Source organism: Protopterus annectens, chromosome 3.part0, assembly GCF_019279795.1.
Source record: "Protopterus annectens isolate FY-2018-M chromosome 3.part0, PAN1.0, whole genome shotgun sequence".
Classification (NCBI taxonomy): domain Eukaryota; kingdom Metazoa; phylum Chordata; order Ceratodontiformes; family Protopteridae; genus Protopterus; species Protopterus annectens.
Genome location: NC_056731.1, coordinates 806,326,063 through 806,346,687, shown reverse-complemented (window position 1 = coordinate 806,346,687; position 20,625 = coordinate 806,326,063). Strand labels below are relative to the sequence as shown.

The following is a 20,625-nucleotide window of genomic DNA, read 5'->3' as shown; positions in this document are numbered from 1 at the left end:
CATTTTCCAGGGGAGGCCTGGGGGGAAACACTCCAGATGCATGTATTTGTAACGTGGGAGAAAACCTGAGCACCCGGAGGAAACCCACGCAAATGCAGGCAGGATATGCAGACTGTGCACAGAAGGCATCCCAGCAGAGAATTGAACTGGAGAACCTCTTACTGTGAGGCGACAACGCAAACCGATGCACCACTGCGCCATCCATCAACATTACTATTATTATTATTATTATTATGTCCATTAACATTATTGCATAACGTGCAGAATCCTAGAAATTAGATTGGCTGTGACAAGGTAAACACATTTACAGACTACTTAGACAAGGTAGGCAAAAGATCATGGATGACTGTGAGTCACTTAATTCCTTTTTGGGCAGTGGTGCCATAAGTTTATTCACTACAGCTCCATCTCTTTCTGGAGACACATGAACATGTGCTGCACGGTCGACCAGCAAATGCTAGTACAGAATGAGAGTCTTTGTAGTGCATACATATGCAAATTGCTGCAATTTTGATACACTACTTGGTGTTCAGCAAGAGTCTGTCTGAGGAGGTCAAAACTAGACTCAGAGGTGCTGCAACCAACTGGCACAGTGTGCCAGAAGTAATGTTTGAAAGAAAAATGACAAATTGAAAAGCAAGGTGTATAAAGTCATGGTGTGATCATTGCTTCTTTATGGTTCATAAACCTGGTCAGTGAAGGCAGAGATGAGGAAACTAAAGATGATTGAAATGAAGTGCCTGAGACAGGTAGTAGGATGCACACTGTGGGACAGATGAAGAAATGAGGACATCAAGGCAAAAGCCAAAGTAGCTCCAATTGCAGAGAAGGTCAAAGAGAATAGATTATGGTGGCTTTGTCATATGTGCAGGAGAACCGAAGATCACCTGGTAAAAAAGATTTGGGAGAAATGGGAAGAACACAAGAGGAAGTGGGGATGTCCAGCCAAGAGATGGAGGAGGTGTTTGAGATACCATCTGCAATAGTCTGGCATGGTTGTAGAAAGTGGCACTAAATTGAAAGAGGTGACACCCTGAATCCATGTAGAAAAAATGGAAAAAAGGGAGTTGATGATGAGGATGTCTTGATGTTTAGCAAGAGATCGGTGAAACTGCTTGTAGACCCAGGGCTTGTATATGTTATGTGAAGGACAGAAAGATTCAGGTGGAAGCTACTGGGTCCTTATGATGGATCCCACAAAAAAAGTGGATGCTTGCCATGACCTGGTCTTTATGCTTATCAATGCTTCAGGTGGCCAGCAGTCTGACAAATAATTCTGGCAGTGCTTTGATGATCTGAAATGACACTGTCATAGTCATACAGATTTGAACCACAGCTACAGCAGGCAATTTGAAAGATTCAAAGGTCATGCCCAGAGAGGCACTAAAAAGGGCAGGTTAAACTTAAGATGCATTACCCAAAAGGAGGTGTGACTTATGTGCGCATTTTTATCTTTCATCCTTAAGGGAGAAACGTGGTTGAGTTTCACAGAAGCCAAAAATATATCAAGCTGCAAGATGGGATTTGTATCACTGCTGCCTGCCTTAAATTCAGTATGTTTTAATAACTTGCCATAATTATGGCAGTCTTCCCATTCTGCCTCCACTCTGTAGGTCCATCGGATGCAAAAGAGGAATATCAGCAGGCCCAAGCATCTTGACCATCATCTTCCTCAGTTGTGACCATGGGAGAGATCTGATGATGGAGGTGTGAGCAACTTATTTTACAGGGCTAAAAACCCCATTCAGGTGGACATCTATGTCCCACAGCCTGTTGATTAACCATGGCTTCAGCAGGTAATTGAGGCTGTGATGGAGGATACAGTCAAGCATCATGTTGGGCAGTGAGGTAGAGGCCTTCTTGCAGTGAATTGCAGATTTGTTATAGCAGCAAGCCCTGGCCATCAGAGGATCAGGGACTATCTGGAAATGCCTACATGGGGTTATCAGCTGATGATGGTTCTGAGCTGCCCTGACATCTCCCTTTGGGCAGTATGGCAGCATGTGTCCTGCCCCATACTGTGTATGGTCCAGCACTTCTTATCCCCATTTGTCTGCCATTTGTTGCGTATCCTTGTTTGTAGAGACATCCCTGTTTGTACTAGTTTGTATGTGCTTGTTGGTTCTGCACAATATCCTGCACTGTCTTGCAATGCCCAGTCTTCCCTTGCATGTCATACCCCTTTTCCCTTTTTCTCTTCATTTAAATAAAGGGAATCTATACCCACCAAAAGTGTACTTGTGCATACCTTCCCATCTCCTTCTTCCACTGTCCGATTTGTTCCCTCTTGTCATTCCCTTCTGTTTGCACACCCCCCTTCATGCTTTCCTATTCTTCCCTTTCTTTCACACTTTAACAGTGATAATTGTGGGTGTATGATTTCACCCACCTCGTAGACTACATTCATATTGTGCACTTCACCAGAATGCTACATGTATAGCCTTTACTAACACAAGCAGTTGCTTGGATTATACATGCAGTAGCCTTGTAGTGTCATAGCACTTTTAGCTGGGGAGTGCGCTGTCTGTGAATGGATACATTCTACATGTTTTGTTGCATGCCACAAGAACTGTGGACTTAATCAGCAGCAATTTTCTTGATTAAGTGTGGCTATCATTTCACAGTAAAGTGAGGATGAGTGCTCTGAAGTGATACATCTGTTAATTCTCATGCCATAAAATGTTGCCTTAACACACAAGTCTTACATGTCATATATTTATCAATGTTAGCCTTTGTTTATAGCACAGAATTACCATATTTTTTTTGCCATGGGGATTGTGTAGAAGCAGTGTGGAATTTTGTTGTTAATGAGGTTGTGGGTAATGTATGTCCCTTCTAGGTAGCTTAGAAAAGATGGCAGATGTAACATTTTTTTTAATGCTTCCTTCTGTGCCTGCTGACCATCAAGCCTGTCAACTGGACTTGAACCTGCATTCCATTGCACAGGGTTGAGAGCAGATGGAGAGCCATCATTCAGCCAGCTGTGAGGTTGACTTGTACCATCACCAACATTCTGGCAATGAGGGTGTATGTTTATGGAACTAATTCCTCACATGGCCAAATGGACATGTGAGTGACATCCCTGAGGTGGGCTGTTACCATCTGATGCATTCTCCTGTGCATGCACGCCATGAAGGCCACCACCCAGTGGCAGTTTTATGTACCAGGTTTCCATCCCAAGGGTGCTTTTGCATCTACCACCTCTCCTCCAAGGAAATGTCTCAGTTTCCTTCTGACTCTGCCCTCCCTTCCCTCCTCCAGTACGGACACTCCCATTTTTCCCTCCCAGCTGCAACAAAAATCCAAGCCAATAATTGAACTTGGGTCACCTGAATCGTAGTCAGGGCTTTATCCCTCTACACCACTGGAATTGGCAAAGCCATTAACATTTTTTTTCATTTGCAATATCAGTGATTTGTAAGATTTAAGATTTTGAAGCCTATCTAGTTTTCATTTGTAATACTTAATCTACATCAAACTTTTACTGGTGAACAGTCAAGTCAGCTTTCATTGTATAATAATGAATTGCTAACGATGCATTACTCTAAAATAATGTATGGACTGTAAGGTAGTAATGTTTATTTTGTTTGTTAGTGAGGGATGTCATACTCTAGAAACCTTGAATATTTCCTGGTGTGATCAGATTACAAAGTATGGCCTTGAAGCACTGGTGAGAGGATGTGGCGCACTGTCATCACTGTTTCTCAGGGGCTGCACACAAGTAAGTAGTTTTCATCTAATCTTTCAGAGAATCTTATATGTACTGTGTTTATTATCATGAGAATCCTAGTCATGAGTTGGAATGTGGAAAATCAGTGGTTTCTCAAATGGTGCTTTATTATAAACTGAAACATTGAAGCAGGAAGTTTCTCTTTTCCTATTGTTGATGTTTCAGTACATCGGCCTTGGCTAGGTCACCAATTGCATCCTTGTTTCTGGTTCACTGGACTCAGAGAAGATGGATAAGGTACATGTTTTGTTTTATCCTCCACTCTTTTCCCCACGATTGAGAGACCTTTGAGTTAGTACATAAAAGGTTTGAAAGTATGAGCTTGCCTCCATATCAGGGTCTGTGCCTCCATGCAATATTATTTTTTTGGTTGGTGGGGGGGGGGGGGGGGGGGGTTGTACATACTTGGGTCTACTGCTGTTTTGAGCTTGGGATCTTTCAATGATTTTGACCTTTTAGTTTCACTTAATGTCATGATGATTAAACTACATACAATTGCCCATAGTGGCACCAAAGAATGCACCATGTGCTCTACACAATTTTTTTCTGCTGCTTGAATTAAATGGTCAGTCTAATTTCTTTTGTGAGTTTCTCAGATTAATTCTAGGCCTTGATCATTGGCAGTGTAAAGTACTATATAAATGGTACTTAGTAATTTAAAATATTTTGTAATAACATAACATACCCAGAGAAACTGACCAACAAGTACTTTTAAAGTATCACAGAACCTCTGCAAAGTTCTATCTTAAGTATTATCTTTATTTGGGGTAAGAATCCAATATTGGTAATTATGAGTACAGTGATATCTTCCTCATGAAAACATTCGTGAATAGAACTAAGAATTTGCAGGCTTTTCCAGAGTGTGAAAATAGTGGGACTACAATGACCATTATTCTTTTTCCAGTTAGTGCCAATCAAAAGAAGGCTGCAGGAAGCAGGGGATAGTCTTGTGAGCATAAAACAAAAAAGCATGAAGTTATGCATGCTTCATAATTCAGGTGCTTGTGACTCAGGGACCCAGTCATTTTATTCTAAGTGGGATTACTTGTCCCTCAGCTGCTGAGGTTTAGCTTCCTATCCCTCCAGTCTGTACTAGGAAAGTCACTCAAAGTCTTCTGTTCTACCTGCACCACCACAGTCCGAATAAGGGGTTCTATGGAGAAGCAGCAGTCAGTCAAACTGCTTCATTTACATTTGTGGGAGTCAACGTGGTGACTGTGGCTGGATCTTTTCAAACTGTGTTGAGCTTCTCTCACCTGAGACATCACTCTCCAGATATCAAATGAGGAACACCAACTTGTAACTCCTCTGAAAGTAGTGTCAGTGGCTTTGAGACTGTGCTACTCTTCCAGCTGATTTCTTAGTAGTTGTTTAGACAGCTGGGCATTGGACACCAGCAGGAAAAATGTCCATATTTTTGATGACCATATTGCATAAGGACCATACTAAAACAGATGCTTGATGTAAATACACTCAAACCGGATACAAGTTCCTTATTTGTCTAAGACTTCTGCATTTTAATTATAAAAACTTTGCTCAAGAATATTTCATTTTTGCAATAGGCAGTAAAGATTTTGACAACATCAGAGCCTTTTTTTATTTGTTACTGCTACTAAGAAGAAAAAATGTAGCTCCTTCCTATTATCCATCTTTGTTTAGAAGAGGCACCTTGGATGTCATGAAGGAATGTTCTCTCCCATATGAGACTAGCACAAATGCTAACATTTTATTTATTTATTTATTTTATTTTATTTTACATCTGTTAACCGGGCTAGTCTGGCTGGATACATGTCCATTTTCAGCAGAGGCCCGAGGAGAAAAGCTCCACTATCATGCTATAACTTTACACATTAAAAAGATACTACTAATAAAATGTAAATAAATCAATAATCAATCAAACATGACAAAAGAAAAACAAAGTAAAATCGATTATACAGTATTACCAGGCTTGAGTGGCTCGATACATGTATAACATTTTTTTGAAGCTGAAACATTTTGCTGTTCCTCCAACTAATTCTTCTTCTTTTGAGGCTATTATTACTAATTTCTCTCTTGTGCCTGGCAGTCAACCATCTTCTGCTAAAAACCTGATGATTTTTTAGGATTTTGAAGCACTAGGTTGTATGTAAGACACTGACAGAGTAGCTGGCCTTGTTAGTGAACCGTCTCTCCCTACAAGGCCTAAAAAGAGAGAGAGAGAGAGCAGCTCCAAATTTCATCTCAAGTAACTAAAAAAAAAGCAGACTTCTTAAAAGGCTGGGAAGAATATTTATTCGTCTGCAACTCTGGGCACAAGATCTGTTAATTACCAGACCTGTCTGATCTAGTGCGAGGGAAAGTCTAATATAAGGGGACTGCTGATGTCACCCCAAATGAGAAAATATCCATGTTTCTAAAACAGCAGCAAATGTGTGAGCATATATCAATCACTGTGTGTGTGTGTGTGTGTGTGTGTGTGTGTGTGTGTGTGTGTGTGTGTGTGTGTGTTTTTATTTATTTATTTGACATTTCTTTAACAGGAAAGTCCGACTGGGCCAGAAACTGCCCATTTTCAGTGGATGCCCAGGAACTCCAAGTACAGATATTTTAAATCACAAAGTATACTACATTACAAAACAGCAAGTACAAATATTTTAAATAAAACATGGTGTTAGACTATAAAACATGAGTGAAAAAAATGTAATGTGAAAAACATAGGACACATTTCTCACATGGCACAGATCACCCTCCATGACTCAGGACCACCACTCCACCTTTCTGGAGACACTGGAAAACATGAAGGTCCTGCCGCACACCCTGATATTGGGCAATTTCAATTATCCTACCATTAACTGGGAAAACTACTCCAGTACAAACTCCCAGGCCCAGCGCTTCCTGGAATTCATCAACTCAAACTCCCTGGATCAGCTGTTAAACTCCCCTACCAGATGTGAAAACATATTGGACCTGGTCATCACAAACATGGGTGACAGGTGTTCCACACCATAGGTCAACTCGTCACTGGTTAGATCAGACCATAAACTAATCAGTCTGGATGTCCACACCCCACCACCACCCCCAACTAAGGAAACCACAGTAAAAAACTTTTCTAAAGCAAACTTCACCTTACTTAAGACAGAGGCGGTAAGTTTCACAGCCCCCATGCTAAAGGATAACGCTGCCCAAGATGCAGAAACCTTTACAAATGCACTCTATGAGCACCTACAAGAATGCATGGATCATGCCATCCCTTGCAAAATCAAGACTCACTCCACTAAGAGAAGGAAACCAGTCTGGTGGACCCCTGCCATAAACAAGATATTCAATAGAAGGAGGAAACTAGTTCAGAAAAAAAGCAAATCCCAAGAAGGAAAGACATCCCTGATCAGTATCTAAACTAAGGTCCCTCATAAAATCACCCAAGGCTAACTTCAAAAGAAAAATAGCCAAGGATTCAAAAGATAACCACAAAGCCTTCTTCAGCTATGTTAAAAATCTAAGTGGCAACTCACAGATATGCACTGAACTAGTGAAAAATAGCACAAGATATACTGAACCTACTGATATTGCCAACATCCTGGCAGATAGATTCAGTGCAAACTTCACCCCCAAAAGGACCCACAACAATACCGGAAAAGTGTAGTGTCCCAGAAATCACAGACGCACAGGTGAAAATAGCCCTTTCAAAAGCCAAAAACACAGCGTCAGTGGGGCCAGATGGTGTCCCAGGCTGCGTCTTGCATGAACTACAGAACAAACTAACCCCCCCACCTAAACACGCTGTTCAACCTCAGCCTCTCCATAGAATGGTGCACAGCAACGGATATTCCACTATACAAAGGAGGGGCCACAACTGACCCTGGTAACTATCTCCCCATAAGCCTGACTAGCCTGGTCTGCAAGGCTATGGAGGGGGCATCATCATGGAACTCATTAACAAAGACATTGGGAACCTCCAAACACTTGACCCAACCCAGTTCGGCTTTGTTAAGGGCAGATCATGCCTACTAAACCTGGTTGACTTCTTCAAGACAGTCACCAAGGCCATAAACTTAGGGAGAGGTTGTTCATACAACCTACCTTGACCTCACCAAAGCTTTCAACATCATTCCCCACTCGGGTATTACAGAAAAACTCACCAGCCTGAACATAAACTCCTACGTCACGAGATGGGCTGCCAGCTGGCTTACAGACAGAACTCACACGGTAAGAATAGTGGGCTCCAAGTCCGACTCTAAACCAGTCACAAGTGGTGTCCCGCAAGGCTCGGTCCTGGGACCCCTACTGTTCAGCATATACTTCTCAGAAGTACAGGCAAACACAGGAAGACTATGGCTAACCAGGTTCGCCAATGACTGCAAACTGGGAGCCATAATTGTCTCTCCGGCTGACACGGACATCCTCCAAAAGGGCATTACTGAGACATACACTTGGTGTTAAAGTTATGGCCTCAAGCTAAATGCCAAAAAATGCATAGTCTTCCCATTTGGGAAAAACAAAACACCCATGAATTACCACATAGATGGCATTCCCCTTAATACAGAAGAGGTAATAAGAGATCTGGGGACCCAGGTTGATAGTAATCTCTCCTTTGACAATCATATTGCCAAAGTAGTTAGGAAATCCTTCTATGTGGCCCATCTAATTACTAAAGGGTTTGCATCTAGAAATAAAGAGGTTATAGTGCCCCTCTACTCATCACTCATCAGACCCATCATAGATTACAATGCCCCATTTGGGATCTACCTCACAAGACACTTCCAACAGCTGGAGAGACCACAAAAGTACCTCACCAAGAGGATTACCGGCCTCAAACATATGTCCTATGCAGCCCGACTGAAAAAACCCTGGCTGTACTCAGTGGCATATCGGTTACTCAGAGGTGATCTCTGCCTGACGTACAAAGCCATGTCCAACTCAGAATTGATGAACATGCTCCACCTAAAGAAATCCAAGTCACTGCAAGCCACACGCTCTAGTGAGCTAAACCTCGCCACAACAATAAACAGAACATGCTGGAGGGATAGATTCCTGTCACAGAGACTCCCCATGCTTTGGAACAAAATTCCAAACTACATTAGACAGAGCCCCTCACTAACACTCAAGAGAAATCTTGACGAGTGGGTGGGTAACAGAAAATATACCCCTGGGATCACTTCATTGGCTCTGCTTGACAGAGGATCAGTTAATTAATCAATGGGGTGGCAAAAGCTGACACACTGTGGCTAGGCTTATAAATGCCCTTGGGCAGACAGCCTAGTACCTACCTATGAACCTATGAGTTAGAGAAAAATGTGAGGAAAAACTCCATAGTCATATTATTTCATAGTCATATTATTCTAAAGACATGTTCCTGGAGCATTTTTCCCCAGGCCTCTACTGAAAACAGGATCTGTGGAACCTAGTCGGACTTTCCCGGTCAACAAATGTTAAATAAAAATAAATAAAAAATAAAATAAAAATAAAATTTGTTACATAGATTAGTAAGTGATAAATGAAAACTGAGACAATTCTAATAAGATATTTAAAGAGATATTAGAGATTACATGATTAGAGACAGTGAGGTGAAATTGAGTGATGTGTTAGTATGAGAGAGGGGTTTGTATTATGGTTACAGAAGGAAGAAGGATGGAGAAAAAGAGATTATAAGAAGAGTGCAGGATAGGGTGTTTTCAGGTAACTTAGGTGAGTAGGGAGGAAAGAAGAAGGGGAAAGGTCTGCAGTGATGAAGTAAATAAGGTAAGGTAGTGGGAGAACAAAAAGTAGTAGAGTAGGAGGATGGAGAGGGTTGTGAACTGAGATCTAGTTTGAAGGGGGTAAGTGCAGGAGTGCACTATAGTGGGTAAGTTCAGCCAGGATTGGCACAGGAGCAGATCTGAGATTTGGGTATTCTTTTAGGGAGCATTTAAAGGTGGGTAGGTTAGAGATAGCTCTGGTGGTTAGAGGTAAGGAGTTCCATTTTTTTGCTACTGAGTACGAGTATAGGCTTTGTCCAGGGGATTTGTTAGTTTTATTTATGATGAGAAGTTGTTTATCTTCTGATCTGAGTTTTTTGCAAAATATATGTTTATTAAAGGGTTAAGAGCTGGGCAGGCTAATGGTTTGTGCATGATTTTGTGTATTGTTATAAGTTGAATGTAGGAGAAGTGGAAGGGGAGTTCCAGAAAGCTAAGGGTATGCAGAGCTTTATAAGTGATGGGTAAGGGAGGAGGAATTATTAGCAAACTTGGCAATTTTATTGTAGCAGCTTTCAAGTTTGCTTTTATGGAGGATTTAAATTGGTTAGAATTGATGCTTCATAGAGAATGGAGGGCAGAAGATAAGTTTTGACTAGAGTAATTTTTGTGGGGGTTGGCTTTCGTTCGTCCCTAGCACATATGACAAGAAGGCTTGAGGTTTAATTTAGATGCTTTAATACAAGGAAACACATCAGCATGGATAACAGCATCTTTAAATATGAATAAACTAGTTGACAGACAGACCTTGCATACGTACATGCTTACATCTCAACAGCTAACTAGAAAATGGCAATCAGGCGCGCACGTGCTTGGTATTTATACACTTGTGCAAGCCCTTGCATAGCTTCTTAAAGGTATATGCACATATATTGATCTACATCCTCCCTCTTAAAAAGATTGCCCTTTATGCAAAACAATGTTAGAGTTAGTCATGTATTACTATGTACATTAGAAACAAAACACACTGTTCTTGTCCAAGTTGCTTCATATCTGCTACAGGGTTTAGAGATTTGACCATATAGTGTAACCTAACATTTGGGGCCAAATTTAGCAACTGAGACAGTCTGCTGTGCACAACTCATATCAGGAACTTCTGGATTAGTCATAGGAATGGGAATGTCCTCTGAACTTCCTCAGGAATTTGAACACCGGACAACTCACTCTGAGATGGAGTCTTTCTCACAGGCTGTGTGCTGTGGTATAGGCTCGAATACATTTCCAATTCTGCCTAAAGATTGCTCCGTCTGAGTCTACAATGTGCGATCTTGGGTGTGGATCAGTATTCTTCATGACACCAATCCGATCTTAACTTTTGGACGTTTGCATTCTTACCACTTCTCCCTCATAATGGATTGAGTGGTTTGCTGGTCTTATCGTAATAGGACTTCTGGGTTAAGCGCTTCAACAGATTGGCTTTCACTAACTTGTTGTTCTTGACCTATGGAACCAACAATTGACTACTAATTGGTAATGTGGTTCTAGTTTATCTCGACAGAAGTCTCTGAGCAGCTGAACCAAGATGTTTATCACGAGGAACATTTCTGAGATTCAGGAGATTCAGGAAAACATCACTATTATCTCGCCTTGACCTCTCTAGTAACTGTTTTGCACTTTGAACTACACGTTCTGCCAAACCATTTGACTGCGGATACTTTGGACTACTTGTGACATGAGTAAAGTCCCATTCTTCAGCAAATCTTTTGAACTGTTGGCTTGTAAACTGCATGCCATTGTCAGAAATAACTTTGTGTAGACTACCATGAACTGCAAAATGATGCTTCCTCTTGGCAGTGACAATACTGGATGCTAGGTTAGGAAGTAGGTCAATCTTGAACCAATTGGAGTAAGAGTGTACTAACACCATTTAATGTTGACCATTCCACTTGAAGATGTCTATGGCTACTGTCAACCAAGGTAGTTCTGGAATCTGATTAAGCTGAAGTGGTTCCTTCTATTGATCAGGCTTTGTACTATTACACACTGAACAAGTTGAAAGTGCTCTCTTAATATCTTGTGACATAGAAGGCCAAAATACCAACCCTCTCATCCTTCTTTTGTTAGATTTGGTTCTTGGGTGACCACAATGCAAAATAGCAACATACTCTTGTTGTAAAGAATTTGGAGCAATCACTTTTGGACCTCTCATTATGATACTTTTGTCAGACAAAATCTAATCTCTGTATAGAAAATAAGGTTGCACTTCTTGAGGTAAACTGGATTGCTTTGATGGCTATCCATGAGTGATAAAGTGGTTGAACATCTGTAAAACTGGATCTGTAGCTGTGTGATCTCTCAGTTCATCAAGACGTGTGGAAGAAAAATTTCTCACTTCCATTACTGCAAAATCAATATTCGCATTCTCTTATTTTTTGTGGTATTTCTGGGCGATGTGGACAATGTATCTGCAAGGTAAAGAAGTTTGCCTTTTTTGTAGACAAGATTAAAATTGTACTTTTGCAATCTCAGCATCATACATTGCAGTCTGGCTGGAGCTGAATGCATTGGCTTTCTCAAGGTACTGACTAATGGTTGATGGTCCATTTCGATCTGGATAGGTCTACCATCATAAACATAATCCTGAAACTTGGAACATGCAAACACAATTGCCAGAAGCTCTATGTCTGGGCATACTGCATCTCAGTTTGGATAAGAGTTCTCGATGCATAGGCAACAGGTTGATCTTCCTGTAGAATGACTGCACCAAGACCAAATTTCAAAGCATCACAGAAAAGTGTAACTGGTTTGGGAACATCATAGCATCTGAGCGTAGATGAACAAGCAGTTCTCTGTTTCAGGACATCAGATGCTCTTTAGTGTTGCTCTAACCAAGACCAGGATACATCTTTACGTGTCAGCTCTCTGAGTGGTGCTGAAAGTTGGCTCAAGTCTATAATGAACTTGCCTAGGTAGTTGACCATGCCAAGAAAACGTTGCAGGGTTTGAATATTGTCTGGAGCTGGCATCTGGATAATGGCTGTTTTGAAAGTTCTGGTCGTTGGCCTGTACTTGTAAATAAATGACCAACATAAGTAACCTCTTGTAGCCTGAACATGCATTTGTGTGGGTTGAGCTTCAGATTCACTTGATGTGCTGTTTCTAGAACTTTTCTGAGGTTTCTGCCATGTTCTGCTTCATCACTACCTCCTACCAGTATGTCATCCACTATAATAACACAAGGATACCCAGGAAAAATTTGCTGCACTGCACATTGAAAGACTTACTTGCAGAATTTATCCCATATGGCTTTCCCAAAAACTTGTACCTGCCAAATGGAGTACTGAATGTAGTGAGCATTGAGGATTTTTTTGTCAAGCTGAATTCTTTGCATCTAAGACATAAAACATAATGGCATCCGGGCTGCAGCTTCTTCGACTGTGAGCATTGGATGATGAGGTCTTTTTAGTGCTTTGTTCAAATCTCATGGATCAGTACATATTCTGATGTCATTTGAGCTTTTCCTATGAGCTACCACCATGTAAGATTCCCATTCAGTTGGAGTTTCAACTGGACATATCACACCTTGTCACACCATTTTATCTAACTCGGCCTGGACTCTGTCCTGCATGGCTGTTGGAACTTTGTGTGCTGGCCTGATAACTGGAATGAACTCAGGGTCTAACTTCATGGAGTATACAACTGGAAGTTAGCCTAATTTTTCTTGGAACAGATCAGCATAGGTAGAAAAAAATGTGCTGGGAAAAATTAGAGTAGTGATCTTTCAAGCTAACATGGTGAACTTCCGTATTAAATGAAAAACAGTCCCATTTTCAAACGGTCTCTGAGACCTAATAGTGACTGGACATGCCTCTTGACCACATAAAATAAGTCGTAGCTTCTTCCAGCAGAGTAACATGAAAGCACTACTGAGCCTTCAGTTTGAATTTCTTCATCTCCATAAGCAACGAGCTTTGTACACCTTGCCATATCAAGTGTTTCACCTTTACACACTCTAGCAAATGCTTCTGCAGATATAACATTGCACTTGGAGCCTGTATCAACTTTGAGCTCTATGGGTTTGCCATTTATTCGAACAGTGCAAAATACTTCATTCTTATCCCTTAAATCTACTGCATTGAATGTTTCATGAAGCACTGACACACCATCAACATAAAGAGTAGGCTTTCCACTGTCTAACTGATCAACTCGTTTCTTAAAATGCACCCTTTAATAAAAGAATGTGGGCATTTTGATTTGCAAAATCTTTTGAAATGATTCCATTTATTGCATTTGTGGTGTTGTTGACCAAAAGCTAAACATTTCTTCCTTTTAGATTCATAACTTCCACCACATTTACGACAATTGGCAATGAAGCAAGGTTGAGGCCCATGCTTTGCATTTGCTGACTCACTCTTATGCTTCACTGAGACTGTGCAAACTCTGGAATTTGCTAGAAAGCTCTGGGGGTTACCAGTCAGTGCTGCAGGGGTTACAGTTGCTGCCATGTGCTTGTGCCGGTTTCTTTTAACCACGTGCTTTATACTATCAACATGGGCTTCATCACTGTGCCTACTTGAGCTATTCTCATTTGTAAGCATATGTGTGTGCTTTTCCGTGAGCTGATATATCTGACAAATCTCAATGACCTTATTCAAAGTTAAGTCACGGTCACGAAGCAAAATCTTTCACACAGCATCATATTTTATACCACACACAAGTCTGTCCTTTATCAGCTCATCCCTTAAGTCACCAAATGTGCATGCTTTAGATTTCATAGGTTCATAGGTTCATACTAGGCTATCTGCCCAAGGGCATTTATAAGCCTAGCCCATAGTTATGTGGCTTTCGCCACCCCTTTAGTTTGAATAAAAACTATGCCTATCATTTTGCTGTGCCTCTGTCAAGCAGTGACACTGAAGTAATCCCTGGGGTATATCTGCAATCTCCCATCCATTGGTCAAGATTCCTCTTGAACAAGGCCAGAGAGGTGCTCTGCCTCACATGTACCGGGATTTTGTTCCACAGCATAGGGAGTCTCTGGGTGATGAATCTGTCCCTCCAGCATGTTCTATTTATAACCGTGTCAAGGTTTAAGTCTCCCGCCCTTGTGGTTCTGAGGGATCTAGATTTTTTGAGGTGAAGCATATTCATCAAATCTGGGTTTGACATGGCCTCATATGTCAGGCACAGGTCACCTCTGAGCAAGCGGTATGAGACTGAATAGAGCTGGAGTTCTTTCAGTCGGGCAGCATAAGACATATTTTTGAGACCCTTTATCCTTTTGGTGAGGAACTTTTGGGGCCTTTCAAGCTGCAGCAGGTGTCTGGTCAGATGCATTCGAGCGGGGCATTGTACTCAATCATAGGTCTAATGAGTGATGAGTACAGGGGGACGATGACCTCCCTTGATCTAGATGTGAATCCCTTCATGATCAGGTGGGTGATATAGAAGGTTTTCCTAACTACTTTAGCAACATGAGTGTCAAGCGAAGGCTACTGTCAACCTGGGTCCCCAGATCTCTGATGACTTTTCTGTGCTCAGTGGATTGCCACCTATATGGTAGCTAGGGGTAACCTTGTTTTTCCCGAAGGGTATGACTATGCATTTTTTGGCGTTTAACTTCAGGCCATGGCTCTGGCACTAGTTATCCGTTTCTGTGAGGCCCTTCTGGAGGATATCTGTGTCAGATGTGTTTTCGACTATGGCATCCAGTTTGCAGTCATCTGCAAACTTTGTCAGCCATAACCCTCCTATGTTTGCTTGTACTTCAGAAAAGTAGATGCCGAACAAGAGTGGACCCAGGACTGAGCCCTGTGGGACACCACTTGTGACAGGCTTTGAGTCTGACATGGCTCCAGCAACTCTGACCCTGTGGGTTCTGTCACTTAGCCAGTTTGCAACCCATCTTGTGATGTATGGGTTTACATTCAAGCTGATGAGTTTTTCGATGATACCTGAGTGGGGTATTGTGTCGAAGGCCTTTGCCAGGTCGAGGTAGGCTGTATGGACTGCCTTTCCCTCATCAATGGCCTTGGTGACTGTCTCGAAAAAGTCAACCAAGTTTGAGGCAGGATCTGCCTTTGACAAAGCCAAACTGGGTTGGATCCAAAGTCTGCAAGTTCCCTATGTCTTTATTTATGAGTTCCATTATGATCCTCTCCATGGCTTTATTTCTTAGGTCAATTGTATATGCTGCAAAAGTGTAACCAGGCTTTTGATTCCTTGTGTAAAGTAAGTGCCTTTCCATTGTAACATTTGTCTGGGGGAGTTACACATTTCTCTAAATTTATGTTTTAAGCACTCTCAATCCTCACTTGACTCAGCCGGTACAACAATATGATGGTTTTCCCCCTCTCCAGCATAGATGGCAGGTGCATACATAAATGAGTGTTCCCTTTCTATGGCTCTTGACCCGGCTAAATTAAGTAGAATAAATGCCTTTGTACAGTCAGCTTTATCAGAAAATGCAGCCTGTATTAAAGTGTCGTACTCTTGCTCAAACACTTTCCAGTTCTCAGCAATATTATTGTCAAACACAAGTGCACTTGGTTTTCAAAATTCATCTGCCATGCCCAAACACACTGAAAATATGGTCCTTGTAATTATGTATGAACAGTTCTGTGAGCTTGTAACAACATTCTAATGCACAAACTCTTCGAAATACTGTACTTTGTGAAATCTGTAATAGCTGTACTCTGCAAGATATGCCTTGTAATGGCTATACTTTGCGAAATGTGCCTTGTTATGGCTGTACTTTACAAAATAGCTTAACTGTAACACTGCACAAACATGTGAACACTTTATATACTTCTAATAACTCTAATATCTTTGCTTAATGCAAAAAGTCCAGATTTGCAAAGTATATATTGAAAAATGCGGTCGTTTCCCCTTATTTTATTCAATTTATGCAATTTGGACTTTGTCAAACATGTTCCGTATTAATTTGAATATTTCTGTCAGTATCGTACACATCAGCTTAGGCGAATATTATTTAGAATGTTCTGTATGCCCCGTTTCATATTATGCAAAAATAAATAGTGCTGAGCAAGTTTTAATACCTGAAATTCATTTCTGACCTGTTTTGCAAAGTATGCACATTTTTGGATGATTCACTCCTTTATATTCCACCAACTCTAAGCAAGTTTTAGCCAAGCCGTTTCTCGCTTCACACCCTTTGGATATGCTTGTTCTGACTCCATGCGCTTTAGATTTACCATACCGGACTCCTTCAGGCATGCCACTTATGGCACCATGCAGCGCATTCGTATTTAGCGCATATGGCAAGAAGGCTTGGGGGTTTGTTTAGATGCTTTAATACATAGAAACACAGCAGGATGGATAACACCATCTTTAAATAAGAACGAACTAGTTAACAGACAGACATTACATACATACATGCTTACATCTCAACAGCTAACTACAAAATGGCAGTCAGGCTTGCACGTGCTTGGTATTTATACACTTGTGCAAGCCCTTAGAAAGCTTCTTAAAAGTATATACACATATACTGATCTACAGGTGTGCTCAGAAAATGTTTGATGTTAAGTTGTCTATCTCGCCTTCATTCTTGCTGGATGGGTTCGGAGCCGATCCTCGGCTCCGACTCGGTCAATACTAAAGCTCGAGAGCTAATTCCACCGGCTCGAGGCTCCCCATATCCCACAATGCTAGGCGGTAACTCCTCAGATCTCGTTTGCCGCTTCGCTGATGAGTTGCTCTTTCCAACCGGCTCTGCAGATTAGTTGCTTAGATAAAGTTTTTTGCTAAATAGACCCCCTTTTAAGTTACTTTTTCAATAGTAGTTAGTGAGTTAATTAAGTAGTTACACTCCCTACCAATTTTCTCCCCCTTTTTCAAAAAATTTTTCAAGAATTCCTCCCTTAGGCCTTTAGGCCCCTTCCCTCCCCTCCTAGTAGTTGGAGTGACTGTGTTTTTTTTAGGGAATTTTTTGTTAAGATAATTACTTTATTTTAAATTAAATTTAGTGTAATCTGGGTGTGTGTGAGTGTGAGTGATTGCACTACCTTTTTTCTTAGAGATGTCTAAGGAATCGAAGGTCTCAGGCTTTAAGAAGTGTGACTCGTGCTGTCAGAAGATGTCTCTGACAGACGGTCACACTTCTTGTGTATACTGCCTGGGACCTTTACACCTGCAGGACTCTTGTGCTGTCTGTCATGGTTTCAGCACTAGAGTCCTGCAGGAACGTAAAAATAAGCTAATTTTAAGAGGCTTATTGAAGCCTGAGGGTCCCCCGACACAGTCCATGTCGGGGAAACCTTCTAAGTCCTCCAGGCTGTCGGTTCCAGCATCCGAGCCGTCCTCCGGGGGTTCTAAGACCGTTTTAATGGTTCAACCATTGGCTCTGGCCAGAGCCGATGATTCTAGACCTACTACACATACTGTGTCCTCGGCTCCGGCTGGAGCCGAGATAGACAAATCTAAGTCGGCTCCGGCACTCTCGTCGGAACCGATTACTAGGAAGAGGTCCAGGTCTCCTTCTATCGGCTCCGTTCATTCGGCTCCAGCCTCACCGCTCTTGTCTGAATGGAGCCATAGGTCACACTCCTCTAGGTCCTCCAGACTTTCGGACCATGATTTGCAGAGGGTAGTGAGTAGACTTCTTAAGTCCGAGGCACTTGGCCCAGATGTTACACAGCCCGACTCAACAGTCGATGGCTGCCCCTGTTCCATTGGACATTCCTCCTCTGACTCTATCGAGTTCGGAGCCGGTGCTGCTCGGAGCCGAGACTGTGGGAGCGTCGGAACCGATACCTTTCCTTTTGGCGCCGTCGTCTGCTCTGATCTCCTCCATGGAGGGATCTCGGCGCCGGACTTCCCTCGTCGGCTCCGAGGGGGCGAGTGGCATCGGACCCTTGTCCGACCCCACTCTCCCTCTCGGTGCTTCGGCGCTGGTTAGTTCGGCTCCGACATCGGCTTCGGAGCCATCCTTGTCGGTGCTGGGGGAGGTTTTCAGCTCTTCGGAGCGGAGACCTCTGGCCCTGCCTGATAGGGGTGCCTTTGAGGTCATGCGGAGCGTGTTAGAACCTGGTTCTACTCCACAGTCGGCTCCAACAGCTCCTCCCTCTACAGTGCCTGCGGTGATTTCTTCTCACCCCCTTGCTTCGGACCGTAGGAGAATCTGTGCCTCAAGTTTCCCCAGTGGGAATTTCCTCCTCTTCCGAGGCCTCTCCTGATCTTGCAGAAGAGCCCCCTAGGAAGAGACAGTGCAAGAGGAAGCACATTGACTCCCCTGAGTCTGTCACCTCTGACACTGATTTGGAAGATTCTGAGGGTTCCCCTCGTTCCCCCTCTGAAGATGTCTCCTTTGCAGACATACTGGAAATCCTGAAGCAGAGGGGGAATTGGCCAGCCCTTAACCCTTCAGAGGACAAATCAGTGTACCTTGAGGCATTTGGTTCTCGACCTTCCACCTCCTGGGTGTCCCCTCCCTTTGACCCACTTATGGAAGTGGTTGTGAGGAAGGCTTGGATGGCTCCTGACTCGGTGGAACCCACCCCTAGGAGGCCGGCCAAATTTATCACTGCCCCCAAAGAGAAGGAGTTTTTGTCCAAAGGTGTCTCTATGGATGCCATGGTGGTGGCTGCTGCCACCAAGAAGGAATTAGCGGATCCTTCGGTGCCTGCTCATCCTCCTAATAAGGAATCTAGGACCATGGACAGGTACGGTAAGCGGATGTTTTCATCAGCGACCTTTTCCATGAGTTCGCTGAATTACCTGGGTCATTTCACTCGTCTCCAGAGGGACTTGCTCAAGGAAATGAGTGAAGTGTTGAAGGGCCCATCAGCTGTGGGTTTTCAAGATAGGATGAACTCCCAGCTGGCTACCCTTAATTCAGTGGTTAACTCCTCCATGCGCCTGATTTCGTACGTGGCTGATGGAGCGAGCAGAGCCGCAGGTACAGGGGTGGCTTTACGTCGCCATGCCTGGATGCGGCTATGTAGCTTTGCGGACCCTTTCAAGGCATTTTTCACTAACTCCCCTTTTGACAGATCATCTCTCTTTGGTCCACAAGTGAAGGATACTCTGACAAGGTGCGAGGTAGAAGGTAAGACTCTTTCTGCCGTCGGAGTCCGTTTTTCTACCCCTTCTAGGCCTTACCCCAAAGGTCAGAAGTGGGGGGGAGATGTGGTTCCGCAAACAACCACAAGGAGTCTTGCCGGACGCACAGAGTCGTTTTCCCCCTAGAGGCAGAGGGGGGAACAATAATAATAGATGCCGTCCTAGAGGCAGAGGGGGCCCGCAGAATCAGGGTAGTTGAGAAACTTTCTCTGACAAACCCTTTCAGCACCCCTGAGGGGTTGCCCGACTGTCCACCTTCGGAGGCAGTCGGGGGAAGATTATCTCTGTATCCAAAAGCCTGGCTTTCCATTATTCAAGACAAGTGGGTACAGTCTATCATATCCGAAGGCTACAGAATCCCCTTTATTCGCATCCCAAAACAGTCCGGGAAATCCCTTCCAGACGTTCCACCCAGTCAAAGGGAACAAGCAGCACTAGAAATTTCAAAGCTGCTAGCAAAAAGAGCCATTCAACCAGTTCCAGCAGACCAACAAGGATCTGGAATTTACTCCAAATTCTTTTTGGTTCCAAAAAAAACAGGGGACTGGAGACCCATTTTGGATCTCAGCAACTTGAACAAGTTTGTCAAGAAAACGAAATTTCGGATGGTCACGCTGCAGTCCATCCTGCCCTTTCTGGGCCAGGACAACTGGATGTGCTCCATAGATCTCCAGGATGCGTACTATCACATCAAAGTGAACAGACGATCCAGGAGATTTCTCCGCTTCAGGCTAGGGGCCAGTCATTTTCAGTTCAGGGCCCTGCCCTTTGGTCTCTCTACAGCCCCCCCGAGTGTTCACCAAATGCATGGCAGTGGTCGCCGCTCATTTGAGGGGCCAGGGATTCCAGGTGTTTCCGTATTTAGACGACTGGCTCCTGACTGCCACCACCAGGCATCTACTTCTCTTAGCCAGAGACTACACCTTACGAACCTGTCAGGCTCTAGGCATCTCGGTAAATTACGAAAAGTCTGTCTTGTTGCCTTGTCAATCTATTACTTTTATAGGCGCAAGATTAGACACAGTCTGTCAGCCAGACTCACAGAGCAAAGAGTAGCAGACATTCACAAGCAGGTTTCCCTTCTCTTACGACAGAACAAGATCAAGGTCAGACTGGTTTTGAAAGTCTTGGGGATTATGGCGGCGGCTATTCCTCTGCTCC

The 20,625-nt window shown here is 43.0% G+C and overlaps 1 protein-coding gene across 2 annotated transcripts in view; it reads left to right on the top strand.

The window, feature by feature from the left end:
- LOC122796566 (F-box/LRR-repeat protein 2-like) overlaps positions 1 to 20,625 on the top strand; it is a 1,765,375-nt gene that overhangs the window by 1,052,211 nt on the left and 692,539 nt on the right. For both annotated transcript variants that reach the window (XM_044065149.1, XM_044065150.1), the window contains exon 8: positions 3,595 to 3,721. In XM_044065149.1, the coding sequence (XP_043921084.1) occupies positions 3,595 to 3,721 (127 nt within the window). The remainder of the gene's footprint in view (positions 1 to 3,594; positions 3,722 to 20,625) is intronic.